Source organism: Bufo gargarizans, chromosome 2 (assembly GCF_014858855.1).
Source record: "Bufo gargarizans isolate SCDJY-AF-19 chromosome 2, ASM1485885v1, whole genome shotgun sequence".
Taxonomy (NCBI): domain Eukaryota; kingdom Metazoa; phylum Chordata; class Amphibia; order Anura; family Bufonidae; genus Bufo; species Bufo gargarizans.
Window position 1 is genome coordinate 396,677,181 of NC_058081.1, and position 13,996 is coordinate 396,691,176.

Sequence of the window (13,996 nt, forward strand, 5' to 3'; positions counted from 1 at the left end):
TCCGCTAAAGGAATCCGCATCGTTGCATTTACAATCACAAAATTTGGCACATGGGTACATGATGTGTCCGGGAAGGTTTTAGACCAGGTCTCTGCTCTCTAGGACGTACTGTTCCTGAGAGATTCCCCCAAAAATGCAAATATGGCACATCACATGACCTACATTAGCCAATAGAAGCCTACAGGTCTTTCTCTTCATATCCCAACTGCCATACACACAGTCACATGACCCTTATCAGCCAACGGAAGTTCACAGGCCCTTATTCTCCACATACACACAATTTTACACCAGGTTTCCATGACAACCCAGCCATTTTTCTTCACTGCTGTAGGTCAGCTTTTTTTTTTAAATTATATTTTATTTTCCAAAATACAAAAAGACAAGTACATTAATGAAAATGGACCCTCCAAAGGATCCATATTACAAAACTATATCATATGTTAACATTCTCCATTTGAATTAACATTTACATTAAACTTTTACCCCAAATACCCACACCCACCCCGTTGAAGAGAGAGAGAGGAAAAAAACGAGAAGAAGAAGAAAAAAAAAAAAAAGCAATTTAAATCAAACTTCTCGGCCCTGGTTCAACCATGTCTTCCAAATTTTATCAATTTTTCCCTGTCTATCACTCAATCTCTTTGAAACCTGTTCCAATCTAATCAGATTAAGCACGCTTCCTGCCACTGTCCTACTGTAGCGGGATCTTTATTTATCCTTTTCTGAAGTATCAACAGTCTGGCCTGGAATAATACTTTATTCAACACCACCTTTAGTTTTCTGTTTAACTTAAAGAAGACCTTTCACCAGAATTAAACTTCTAAAGTAACTATACAGGCATGTAAAGCGGCGCCCAGGGTCCCTCCTGCACTTACTTTTATACCTGGGCGCCGCTCCGTTCTCCTGGTATAGCCTCCGGTATCTTTACAGTTAGGCTCCACCCAGGGGAACCTGCCGCCGGCTCATTCTCCCATGCTGTAGCACTGGCCAATCACAGCGCTCAGCTCATAGCCTGAGAGAGAAAAAAGCCTCTCAGGCTATAAGCTGAGCACTGTGATTGGCCAGCGCTGCAGCATGGGAGAAGGAGGCGCCGGCAGGCTCCCCTGGGTGGAGCCTAACTGTAAAGATACCGGAGGCAATAACGGGAGAACGGACCGGCGCCCAGGTATAACAGTAAGTGCAGGGGGGTCCCTGGGCGCCGCTCTACATGCCTGTTATAGTTACTTTAGAAGTTTAATTCTGGTGAAAGGCCCTCTTTAAGGTGTGCAGTAGCACCCAATATACAGACTACGGGGTCTTCCAAAACTTAAATGCCCAAAACTAATGAAGTAATCTCTACAATCTCTTTCCAGTACCTCATCAATTTTGGGCATCTCCAAAAACAATGTATAAGATCCGCCCTCTCACCCCTACATTTTGGACACTTATCCGAGGTTCTAACCCCCATTTTCTTTAGTGGGGGCTAAAGGTCAGCTTTAAAGGGAGCGGAGTGCTGTGGAGGTCATAGTTAAGGGGGCAGGTATGGTGGCCATTCAGGCCACCCTCAAAAGACTGACTTAAAAAAACACGCCCCCAGGTACCACTAAGCCACGCCTCTGACTCAGATCACACCTCCTCCCACTCCACAGCCAATGGGGATTGAAAAAATGAGGTAAAAATCTACTTCTGTCATCTGTAGGGGTGGGAGGGAGGGTGACTGTCTCTCTGCAGCTCATGCTCAGCACAGTGCTGCTGTCTGTGAGCTGTTCAAAAGGACATCCCTGTGTCCATCCAGGCCCTGAGCCTGGAAAGCTGGACCTCTGGCCACCCTAGGGTCAGGCTGCTGTGGAGGTCACAGTTAAGGGGATGGTCTGCTATGGAGGTCCGTGTTAAAGGGTCAGATTGCTGTAGAGGCCACTGTTAAGGGGCGGGGTGTTGTGGAAATCACTGTTAAGGAGATGGGTTACTGTAGAGGTCACTGTTAAAGGGGCGGACGCTGTGGAGGTCACTGTTAAAGGGGTGAGCCGCTGTGGAGGACACTTTTAAAGGGGTGTGTGCTGTGCAGGTCTCTGTTAAAGGGGGCAGGGAACGGTGGAGGTCACAGTTAAGGGGACAGTCCGCTATGGAGGTCAGTGTTAAGGGGGCAGGGTGTTGTGGAGGTCTCATTTTTAAGGGAACGGAGCTCTGGAGTTTACTGTTAAGGGGGCAGGTTATTGTGGAAATCGCTGTTAACAAGGGAGCGGGGTTCTGTGGCAGTCACTGTTAAGAGTGGTCGCTGTGGAGGTCTCTGTTAAGGGGGTCGGGAATGGTGGTGGTCAGTTAAAGGGGTTGTCCAGGTTCAGAGCTGAACCTGGACAGGCCTCCATTTTCACCCAGGCAGCCCCCCTGACATGAGCATCGGAGCAGTTCATGCTCTGATGCTCTCCTTTGCCCTGCGCTAAATTGCACAGGGCAAAGGCATTTTTCTGAGTTCCGGTGACGTACCGGGGCTCTCTATGGGGCTGACAGGAACCCCGGTGACGTCACCGGCACTGATGGGCGGGATTTGGCTCTGCCCTAGCCAGTATAACGGCTAGGGCAGAGCTAAAGCCCGCCCCTCAGAGCCGGTGACGTCACCGAACACACTGCTGGGCGGAAGTTACCGCCCGGCAGTGTGTTATTGAAAACGCAAGAGCCTGTGCCCTGCGCGATCTAGCGCAGGGCACTGGAGCGCATCGGAGCCTGAGATGCTACGATGCTAGGCTCAGGGGGGCTGCCTGGGTGATAAGGGTATGTCCGGGTTCAGCTCTGAACCCGGACAACCCCTTTAAGGGGACTGTAACCTATGGTCAGTGTTAAGGGGTGGGCCCCTGTGAAGGTCACTGTCAAGGGGGTGGGTGCTGTGAAGGTCACTTAAGGGGGCATGGTACTGTAAATATCACTGTTATAGTGGATACTGTTGATATCTTTTAACAACACACACATACAAACATTAGATGAAATATACCCGTGCAAAGCTGGGTCCTTCTGATTAGTTTTTAATAAAGGCCAATTGAAAATAACATTTTTAGACAAAAATGATGAGTAAAATGGAATCATGAACTAAATTGCCTCCAACGGTGTACATAGCCTTTAAAGGGAACCTGTCATCATCTTTATGCTGCCCATACTAACAGCAGAATAAAGTAAAGACAGGTGAGTTGATTTCAGCGGTCTGTCATTTGTAAGTTAAAAGTAAGGGGTTGCCGAGAACCAACATCACAATCCTTGCAGACTGGGCCTGGAAAAGAGTCACGGCCACCTGAGAAGAGTCATGGTTATTCATGAAGTCCTGCTCTACCTGCCCACCTGCTAATGACGGACAGTCTTCTACCTAGTTTTCTCCCTTCCTCTCTAGGAGAGAACTGCCAATCGTCAGCGGATGGTCGGGAAGTGCAGGACATTATGGATAGCCATGACTCTTCTTAGATAGATTTGACTCTTTTCAAGGCCTGTGCTACAATGATTATGATGCTGGTTCTCAGCAATCACTTACTTTTAGCTCATGATTGACTCACCGCTAAAATCAGCCTTTCTGTCACTACTTTATGCTGCCTTCAGTGAGGTCAGCATAAAGTTGATGACGGGTTCCCTTTAAATTAGTTTTGACCCAGAGAAGACTGCTGCATTTCTGAATCGTGATGACATGTGGTTTCTTTGCATCATACAGCTTTAATTTGCATTGTGGATTGCACAACTGTGTGCACGGACCATTGATTTCTGGAAGTGTTTTTGAGCCCATGCAGTAATTTCCAGTACAGAAACTTGTGTTTTTAATGCAGTGCAGCCTGAGGGCCTGTAGATTGCAAGCGCCCAGTATTGACCATCAGCTTTGTCCGTTGTGCACATGGATTCTTCAATTTTCTCTGACTTTTGATATTATGTACCGTAGATGGTGGGATATTCAAAGTCTTCACAATTTTATGTTGAGCATTTTTCTGAAATTGTTCCACAGTTTTTATATGAAGTGTTTCACAGATTGGTGAACCACTACTGATCTTTGCTTCTGAGAGACATGCTCTTGTTATACCCCGTCACATGTTTTAGTTGCAAATTGCTCCTCCAGTTGTTTTAGTACCACTTGCTTTTCTATCCTTTTGTTGCCCATGTCTCAACTTTTCTGAGATGCGTTGCTGCCATCAAGTACTAAAGTTAAAAGAACTTGATGGCAGCAATAAGATTTTTAATTATTTATTTTTTTCCTTGGGATAAGTCATCAGCATCTGATCCATGGTGGTCCAGCAACAGGGACCCCTGCTGATCAGCTGTTTTGAGAAGGCAGTGGCGCTCACCAAGTATAATGGCGTACATTGTATAGCTGCTGTGCCTGTTATTGCAGCTCAGCCCCATTCACTTGAATGGGGCTGAGCTGCTCCTACGCCACGTGAACAATAAACGTGAAGTCACTGGCCTAGGTAAAGCTGCAAGAAGGCTGCGGCGCTCACAGGAGCACTGGTGCCTTCTTAACCAGCTGATCGCCGGGTTCCCAGGTGTCGGACCTCCATCGATCAGCCCTTTTTAATTCTTTCATGAAATGGTAAAATGTCTGACTTTCAACATCTAATATGTGTTCTATGATCTATTATGAATAAAATATGGGTCTGTGAAATTTGCAAATCCTTGCCTTCTGTTTTTATTTACATTTTACAGTGTCCCAACTTTTCTGGAATTGGGGTTTTATGTTGACGTTGCTGCACAATTTGAATTTGTTGCCATTAATTCATCAAATCCTCCAGAAGTTTCTCTAATACAGACCAGTAGCTTTTAATATGCCTTGGTAAGGAAGCTAGTAGTTTCCTGCCCGCTCACAGGGCCTAATTTTTCTTTCTGTTCTTAGGCTCACCTTCCCTTTGCAGTAGTAGGGAGCACAGAGGAGGTAAAAGTTGGGAATAAGCTGGTGAGAGCTAGACAGTACCCATGGGGAGTTGTACAAGGTATGTAACTAGTTACTTATGTTTATTATTATTTATTTATTTTTTATTTATATATCTTTTTTTTTCTTTCTAATGTTTATTGAGCCCATAGCTGGCTAACTAATGGAACATTATGGGACAAGTCTCCTCCAAAAGTAGCATCTATTGAGAGAAAAAATAATTGGGGGTTATGATCAGTTTTGTACAATGGCGCCATTCTTTTGTTTTATTTTCATTGACAGACCTCATAAACAGTTCCAAGCCTAAAACTTCATTATTTTTTTCATCTGTTGAGCCAAGCAGTACACATTCTGTGTAGGAAAAATGAGAATGTGACAAACTCATTAGTTAATGAGGAGGGTTGCACATAAGGAATTGGTTACATCTTTTGTGACTCTGTATAAAGAGGACCTGTCGCCTCTCCTGACTTGTCTGTTTTATTAACTACTTGCATTCCCCATGTCAAAACAATTCTGGCGCATCTATTCTTGTGACTCTGTTGTGCCATTCCTTTTATTATTCCCGCTAGAAGTTTGCAATCAATTGCTAGAAGTTTGCAATGAAGATCCAGATGGGTGTTACCAGGTGGAAGGGTTGTCCCTGCACATTACATGGTGAATGCAAGTAGTTGTCAAACCAGACGTACCAAGAACGGTGATTGGTCTGCTTTAAAAATATAAATGTGTGAACAGAACAATAGAGACTAGACAGCAGCATATTAGATTTCTGCATCATAAGGTTTATTTCTGAATGGCCAGTTTTGGTGCTACTTTTCATACATTTGCTTTTATGGTGCTGGTACATATTAGAGGACTGGCCAAACATCTTTGTGTATGGAGGTTCCTGTCTCTTCCCCTATGGGTGGTGATATGGAAAATAAGTGTTAGGCATATTGAATTTCCACTTTCCCGATCCTTTTGTTCTCAAGTGAAATAGGCCGTTGCCAGACAACTTTCATTTGAGGACGCATGTATGCTCAACCATGTTGAGGATACATGTGTATGGGAATGTCAGAGGTCAGTCGAAGAAATGTTATTATCTAAGCCAACTTTAAGTATGTGGCTACCCTAGAAGTGTACTCGTGAAGTGTCTAATAGGTGTGGAATATGTTTATATACTGTATATTGGTATACCTTTTATTGTGTAGGTATGAATGTAATATACACATATATTCTTATTATTTCCGTTATAATAATATTGGACATGCTGCCACCATGATTCAACCCCGATCTTCTCTGGCTTTATTTCACAGCATCTTTTATTTTCTCTATTTAGTGAGGGTTATTGCTTCAATGATTGAACATTTTTCTCCCTGTTGATATATAGTTGAAAATGAGAGCCACTGTGACTTTGTAAAACTGAGAGAAATGCTGATTCGGGTCAACATGGAGGACCTCAGAGAGCAGACGCACACCCGCCACTATGAGCTATACAGACGCTGCAAACTAGAAGAGATGGGATTTAAAGACACGGATCCTGACAGCCAGCCATTCAGGTCAGTATCGGGAAGTCACAATTGACTGTAACTTTTTTCTATAGTGTTCAGCTGCAAACGTGTAATCTCTGCAGCCTGTTTCAGTGCTGCAGCTCATCTCGTGGTGATGTGGTTGATACGGAGTTATATGCTATAGTTGGGTTTTTAGGCAGTGTTACATGTGTGGTGAATATTATACACCTCTTACCGTAACAAACAAGAAAATACTAGCAGTGGTTCCTGACGTGAATTATCACAGTGTACCATATGTGTCATGTGCCGAGCAGCATTTCAGTATTGTATCTGAAGTTTTACAGACTGTTCTGTCTGGTGTGGTTAGTCTTCAGGAAACTTATGAAGCCAAAAGGAAAGAATTTCTAGAGGACCTACATCTTAAAGAGGAAGAAATGCGGCAGATGTTTGTGAACAGAGTCAAGGAAACTGAGTCTGAACTGAAGGAGAAGGAACGTGAGGTTGGTGGCTTTCTTACTGTTTTATACATAATGGAGTGCAGAAATTGAACGTAATCTGTCAAGAGATTGCAGATGAGCTTTTAGCAAGCTCTGCTTCTAATGCTACCAGGTATTAGGTAGCTATCCTATAAGCCAGTAATAGGATGAGGTGCTGGCTTAATTATTATCAGTCATGTCTCAAGGCCTGTTTAATAGGATGAACATTGACTTATAGGATGGCTGCCTTATATCTGATGGCATCAGAGGCAGAGCTTGTTAAGAACTTATTTACATTCCCTCTTCCCAGAAATCCAGAGAAGCGTTGCCTGCCCTATAAAACTCCTCATGACGATTAAACACTTTCCATTAGGTGATATTGTATCCCCATATTCTGTTAAGACACTGATGATCTAGGGATTAGTGGACAGATAAAGGTAATTTACAAGCAAGAAAGGTGAGTGACAGACCAACAATGGAAGTGGAAAAGCCCAAGAAAAGAGGAGATTGAAATGATCAAAACTAGTGGTCATTTGCTAGCCAAGAAAAAAAGAAAATGGAGTATATTACATCAAATTTATTAGAGGCGTGGGCCTCTTCATCAAAATCTACATGGTTTTCTGGCTTATTGAAATAAATCTGTCTGCACAAAAAGTTGCATGTTTGAAGTGCAACTATTAGCCTTTTTATGACCGAGAATGGTAGAAACTAATAAATAAATGTGGACCGTTGTCTTTAGCAGTGGTGAGTTTTCTAAAGACCAGTTTCATTGGCCGGTAATTGTCACATTTCACTTGTTTAACCGCCGCACGGATGCGTCCGGGAGGCGGTCGATTCATTCCTCCTTGACACATCCGTGCGTCATCTCGCGAGAGGCGAGATTTCCTGTGAACGCGCGCACACAGGCGCGCGCGTTCACAGGATCGGAAGGTAAGAGACAGGATCTCCAGCCTGCCAGCGGCAATCGTTTGCTGGCAGAATGGAGATGCGATTTTTTTATTTATTTTTTTTAAACCCCTAACAGGTATATTAGACGCTGTTTTGATAACAGCGTCTAATATACCTGGTCCTCTGGTGGTCCCTTTTGCTTGGATCGACCACCAGAGGACACAGGTAGCTCAGTAAAGTACCACAAAACACCGTTACGCTACACTACACCCCCCCCCTTCCCCTCCTGTCACTTATTAACCCCTTATGAACCCATGATCACCCCATATAGACTCCCTGATCACCCCCCGTCAGGCTCCATTCAGACGTCCGTATGATTTTTACGGATCCACGGATACATGGATCGGATCCGCAAAACACATACGGACGTCTGAATGGAGCCTTACAGTGGGGTGATCACCCATAAAGACTCCCTGATCACCCCCCTGTAAGGCTCCATTCAGACGTCCGTATGATTTTTACGGATCCACGGATACATGGATCGGACCTGCAAAACACATAGGGACGTCTAAATGGAGCCTTACACGGGGGTGATCACCCCATATAGACTCCCTGATCACCCCCCTGTCATTGATCACCCCCCCCCCCCCCCCCCCCCTCTGTAAGGCTCCATTCAGAATTTTTTTTTGGCCCAAGTTAGCGGAAATATATATTTCTCGCCCAGTTTCCTTGGGGGACACAGAAGACCTTGGTATAGCTCATCTCCCTAGGAGGCGTGACACTAAGTGAAAACTGTTAAGCCCCTCCTCCACAGCTATACCCTCAGCCTGGAGAGAGAGACTGCCAGTTTTTGCTTAGTGTCCAAGGAGGCAAGACACTCCCTGCTCTGCAGGGCTGTTTTCTCCTTTGTTTAATTTTTTGATTTTTACTTTATTTCTTTTTGTTCCAGATCATCAGGGACAACAGAGACGCACTAGACCTCTCTGTTCTCCCGGGGTTGAGCTGCGCCAGTGCCGGTCACCGCACTGCTGCCTCCCCCACAGAAGGCAAGGTGGACCAGGGCAGCCCAGCTCCCCTGCATCCCGCCAGCGCAAGGGTCGCCCGCACGCCAAGTCCCTCTCCAGCGTCCTGCCACTACGGTGCCAGTAGCTGAAGGGGCGACCCTGCTGGAACGGACCGAGGGTGAAGACGGCTGTGGTAAGAGAGAGGCTTCTCCAGCCCTACGTCCCCCTCCCTGGCCTTCTGCGTGCTGGACTCCCATGCTGGTCCCGGCGGACCTACGCTGGCTCCTGGGCTAGCTGTTGCCCAATAATTATATAGCCCCACACCACCACCATACTGGTGGCCGCAGGGCGACAATACAATGCCCCTCCATAGGGGATTGCACAGGGGGTAGCATGGCATTGCTGTGGAGGAATATAGGGCCAGAGACCTGCTCCTAGCTGCCCCTACCACAGGGGTTATGCCGACCCTCCCCCTTGCCGGTCGCAGTTCAGTAGGGGGCCCGCGCTAGCTGCCCCTGTCTCTCCCTACAGAATTAGGGCAGGGGGTGCAGTGCTGGACTTCGGGGTCTCCCTCCTTACCGGTGTGCTAGAGCCAAAGGGCCGCTCCAGACGCTGCCGGACGCAGGACCTCGCGGCCTGCATGTGGACGCGATGCTCCAACAGGCCCCGGCCGACTGCTGATGCTTCCGGTCGGCCGGGTGCCGCAGACTTTGACCCAGGCTTTGGCCTGCTACTCCGGTCTTCTGTCTCTGCCGGCCCGCGGGAGGGCACCCGCGGCCGTTTGGTGCATGCGTCAGCCGGCTTCCTCCAGGTCCCGGCTCACCGTCGTTGCCTCTTGGCGGCCGGGCGCCGCAAAAATCTAGGCCCCGGCTTCGGGTCCTACTAGGCCGCAACATCCCGGCCTCTGTTGGAGGGGGCGGGAACGTCTCGCGGCGCGAATTCTTCCCGCCCGCACGTCCTCCGCCCCCCAGGGGATCGCAGCGACGCCCCCCAGGCAGGATCTTTGTTAACCTGTTGGGTGCCGGCTCCCTTCTGGAGGACCCCTTCTATGTTCTGGTGGGCTTCCTAATAAGCCTATACGAGGCTGTGTCCCTGTATGGTGGCCCTTTCTTGCCCAGAGTGGCTGTGTTTTTAAAAAAAAAAAAAAAAAAAAAAAAAGAAAGGGCTTCCATGGCGGAGTTATTAAATAACGGAATGGCTGCGCAGGACGCTGCAGCATGATACAGTGGTGCTGACTGCATGCTATGCCCCCCTTCCATAGGCGGCATGTCGCGCTCCCCGGCTGCGATGCTGACCGGCTGCAAGTCTCCTCTTTAGGCGGACCCTTGCCATCTACCGGGATACGGCGCTAGCCAAGTGTAGGCGCCCCTCTTCCGCCCGTTCTATGGCAGGACATCACTTTTCCAGTTATGGTGCTGGCCATGGGCATGAACCCCTTCCTGAGTGGAATTCTGCGCTCTCTGGCCGCAGGCTAGCCATGTGCATAACCCCCTTCTATAGGTGGAATACTACATTCACCGGATCGGTGCTGACCATGGCACGACACCCCCCTTCCTTAGGGGAACGCTGCACTCACTGGTTTTAATGCTGGACAGGTGCATGTCCCCCTTCTGGGGCGAAATATTTGCACTCTCACCGGATTCAGTGTTGGCCATGGGCACGGACCCCCCCCCCCCTTTAGGGGAACGCGGCACTCTCACTGGATTCCCTGCCGGCCATGTGTGTAACCCCCTTAGGCGGAACGCACACTCCCACTGGGTTCGCTGTCGGCCATGTGTATGAAACCCTTCTATAGGAGGAATTCCGAATTCTCGCCAGATGCGGTGCTGGCCATGTGCAAGTCCCCCTTCCATAAGCGGAACACTGCACTCTTACTGGATTTACTGCCGGCCATGTGCATGACTCCCTTTCATAAGCGGAAGGCTGCACTCTTATTGGTTTGCATTTCTCGCGGTAGGTTGCTGGCCACGTGCCTGAGTGCTTGCATTCTCACCAGATCCGCTGCCGGCTATATGCATGGCCCCCTTCCGTGGGCGGTGTTTTGCACTCTCGCTGGATTGCTGCCGGCGTGGCCATGCCTCTTCTCTTCAGGCGACATTCATGCACTTTTTTTTTTACTGACTGGGTGTCATTGTGCCATTGTGCCAGCACGTTGCCGGCCAGGTGCATGACCCCATCCATGGCGGATGCTCGCGCTCTCCTGGGATGCGATGGTGGCCATGTGCACCCCCTCCCCCTTTTTTTTTTTTTTGGTTGGGTCTCTGCACTTTCGCCAAATGCGTTGCGGGCCGTGAGCATGGCTCTAACAGGGGTGCGCTGCTTGCACTCCCTTTGGGAATGGTGCTGGCCTTGTGCATAACAACTTCTCATTCCATGGGCGGAAATTTGTACGCTCACGAGATTCACGGCTGTTTGTGTGTATGCTGTACTGGACGTCCCCTTTCATGGGCGGAGTAGTTGCACTCTCACGAAATTCGGTGTTGGGTAGATTATTGCACAATCTTTTATTGCTAGGATATCCGGTGCATGCCCCCCCTTTTCAGGGCCTTTGCATTTTTGCCATCGGCAGAGTTGCCAGGTACCTTCCCCCCCCCCCCCCCCTTTTTTCCGGGCGGACTACTTGCGTTCCTTCGCATGCCGGTACTGGTCTTGTGCATAACTCCTTTTCAGGTTGCACTTTACACTTCCGTGGATACTGTGGGACGCTGTGGCTGTGCGCTCTGTGCGTTGTTTTGGGCTGTGTATGCCTTCTCCTCCCTTGGGTGGGTTGGCCTTCTCGCTGCCTGCTGGGTTGCTAGTACGTATGCCTCCCTTCTTCCTGCGACATACTTTTTTCTCTCGGGTGTGTTTGCTTGTCGCAAGCTTGCACTCTTCTCTGAGGAGATCGTTCTGTCCACTTGTGAGCCTAAGGTGGTGTTGTCTGACACGCAACAATGGATGCTCAATGTATTCACAGCTGTATGTCTTGTATGTACGTAGACGGGCTCTGCTGGCTCGCTACTGCACTGAGCTGAGTGGTACCCATTCTCCGGTGGGGTCCCGTTGTTGTCGGCACCCACCATGTTCGTTGGCCTTTCGACCTGGGGAGTGTTCGGGGTTCCTTGATGCGTACCCATTCGTCATTTCGTGACATTGTTTCCCTACGCAACCGGTCGGGGTCGAGAGTGTTGTCTGCAGTGCCGCTCGACCTCTACGTTGGCTCTGGCAGGACTGCGGTTCCCTCGCCTACTACCATTTCCTCTTCTCGGATGCAGTGTGGTGTGGGTCCTTCCTATTGGCGCCCTTTGCGCTCCAGTCTGTTGCTACCAGGTTCAGACTGCTCCTCTCGGGTAGGTCGCCCAACTCTTCTTGGGTGCTTGATTGTCCAGGTCCTGGGGACCTCCACCTTGGTTTCTTCAGGGTATTCGCCTGCTGCGACGGTGTGCAGGTGGTCTCACAGAGTAGAGGGGATTTGGCTCCGCCTTTCCTCGCCAGCTTGGTTTTTTGGCTTCTGCTCTGCGTTTGTCGCTCCAATGTGGCTGCTGCCCCGGCCAGGCTTCAGTGGCTGTTCTGTCGTCTCCCCCCCCCCCCTCCTTTGGGGTGAGCATGGTTGTTCGCTTGGATGGTTCCGGTGTTACTTGCGGTCTCGTACCATCTCCCTCGTTCTCGCTGGCGGTGCTAGCTGTTTGCCGGGCCTACCGCGTTTTGTCCTCCCACTGGGTGCAGATTGCCTTTCCGTTCTGGGTGTATGGTCCTGTGGGACTTACTTTCTCAGTGACTTGGGAGGACTGCCCTTCGGTCAGGATTGTCCTTGGATCTCCCACACGGGGCTGTAGAACTCCTTTCTTTGGTGGCTACATAGACTTGGACTTGGCCTGTCTGGTCTGGGCATCTGTCGGATGCTGGGCAGGCCCTTCTGGTTTCTTCCGTCTGTCCTTCTGCTCCCCCACTCCGGTCGGATACGGGGCTATGTTGTTCGGGGGCCGACAGGACCGTGGTTTCCGATCCTTCGGCCGTGTTACTGGTCTGCGCCTGATCCCATTGGGTTTTTTCCCGCTTGCTGGGTGATTCCTGCGAGCTCGCTAGTGTTCGCTCCCGACTGTTTAGTCCAGGTTTGGTTGTCGGGCTTAGGGTTCTTACCTGGGGTTTTGTGGGAAGCGGGGCATTCCCCCACTCTGCCTTCTCGCCCTTGGTTCTGTCTTTCTCTAGTCCGGCCTGACCCTGGGACTGGGACTTCTGTTACTTGAAGTGTCAAGTGTCTGCGCTGTCCTTCCCCTTCCAGCGTTTCCTGGCCCTCCTGGGCCTTGTCATGCCCTTCTTCCACAGAGTGGTTCTGTGGTTCCTCTTTATCATTTCCTGGTTCCGCCCTGGGAACTACATACTGAGCTCTCTGCGCTCCAGTCATTTCCTGGCCCTCCTGGGCCTTGTCATGTCCTTCTTCCACAGAGTGGCTCTGTGGTTCCTCTTTATCGTTTCCTGGTTCCGCCCTGGGAACTACATACTGAGCTCTCTGCGCTCCAGTCTTTCCCTTGGAGCCGTTGCAGGAGTTCTTCCTACTCCTTCTGTCTTGTACGGTTGTGTTTCTGTTGCCATCATGTCTGACGGGTGCCTGATTGGCGGCCCTTCGTGTTCTGTGCCTTCTGTCCTTTTCCAGGACAGGGCTGTTCTCCGTCCTGTCCCTTCCTTCCTTCCTTCCTTCCTTCTGAAGGTGGTATCTGCCTTCTTATCAACGGGGCTTTCGTCCTTTTCCACCCATCCCCGGGTACGGACGCTTACCGTTGGGAGGTTGTTGGGCCTTGCAGTTGTTTACTTGGAGATCTCCGACTCCGGTCGGCGTTCGGTCTCTTGTGTTTCCAGGAGGTCAGTGCAAAGGTTGATGGCCTCCGGGGTGGCCTCCTCCGCTTTCTCAGAGTGGCTTTTGCTGTGGTTATCGCACCAATGGCAGGGTTCTGCTTTCGGTGTCACCGTTCATTTCATCAGAGCAGTCGGTGCCTCCTGGGGCGGGGGTGTTAGGTTTCGGCCATTCATTTGTGCAGGGCGGTCACTTCTTCCTTGCACACCTTACCGAGTTCTACTGGGGGCATACTCGGGCTTCGGCGTCTGCTGCCTTGGGCCGCCTGGTCTGCAGGCGGTGTTTTCTTGATGCCTTCGGGTGCTTCGCCTTGGTGCTGTGGTCCCTCCCCTCTTGGACTGCTATTGAACGTCCCAAGGTCTTCTGTGTCCCCCAAGGAAACTGGGCGAGAAAACGAGATTTTTGTATTACTTACCAGTAAAATCTCTTTCTCGCTCTTT

The 13,996-nt window shown here is 49.5% G+C and overlaps 1 protein-coding gene across 2 annotated transcripts in view; it reads left to right on the forward strand.

The window, feature by feature from the left end:
* Nucleotides 1–13,996, forward strand: part of SEPTIN8 (septin 8) — a 98,395-nt gene that overhangs the window by 64,280 nt on the left and 20,119 nt on the right. For both annotated transcript variants that reach the window (XM_044280820.1, XM_044280819.1), the window contains exons 6-8: nucleotides 4,835–4,931; nucleotides 6,237–6,405; nucleotides 6,725–6,857. In XM_044280820.1, coding sequence (XP_044136755.1) covers nucleotides 4,835–4,931; nucleotides 6,237–6,405; nucleotides 6,725–6,857 — 399 coding nt within the window. The remainder of the gene's footprint in view (nucleotides 1–4,834; nucleotides 4,932–6,236; nucleotides 6,406–6,724; nucleotides 6,858–13,996) is intronic.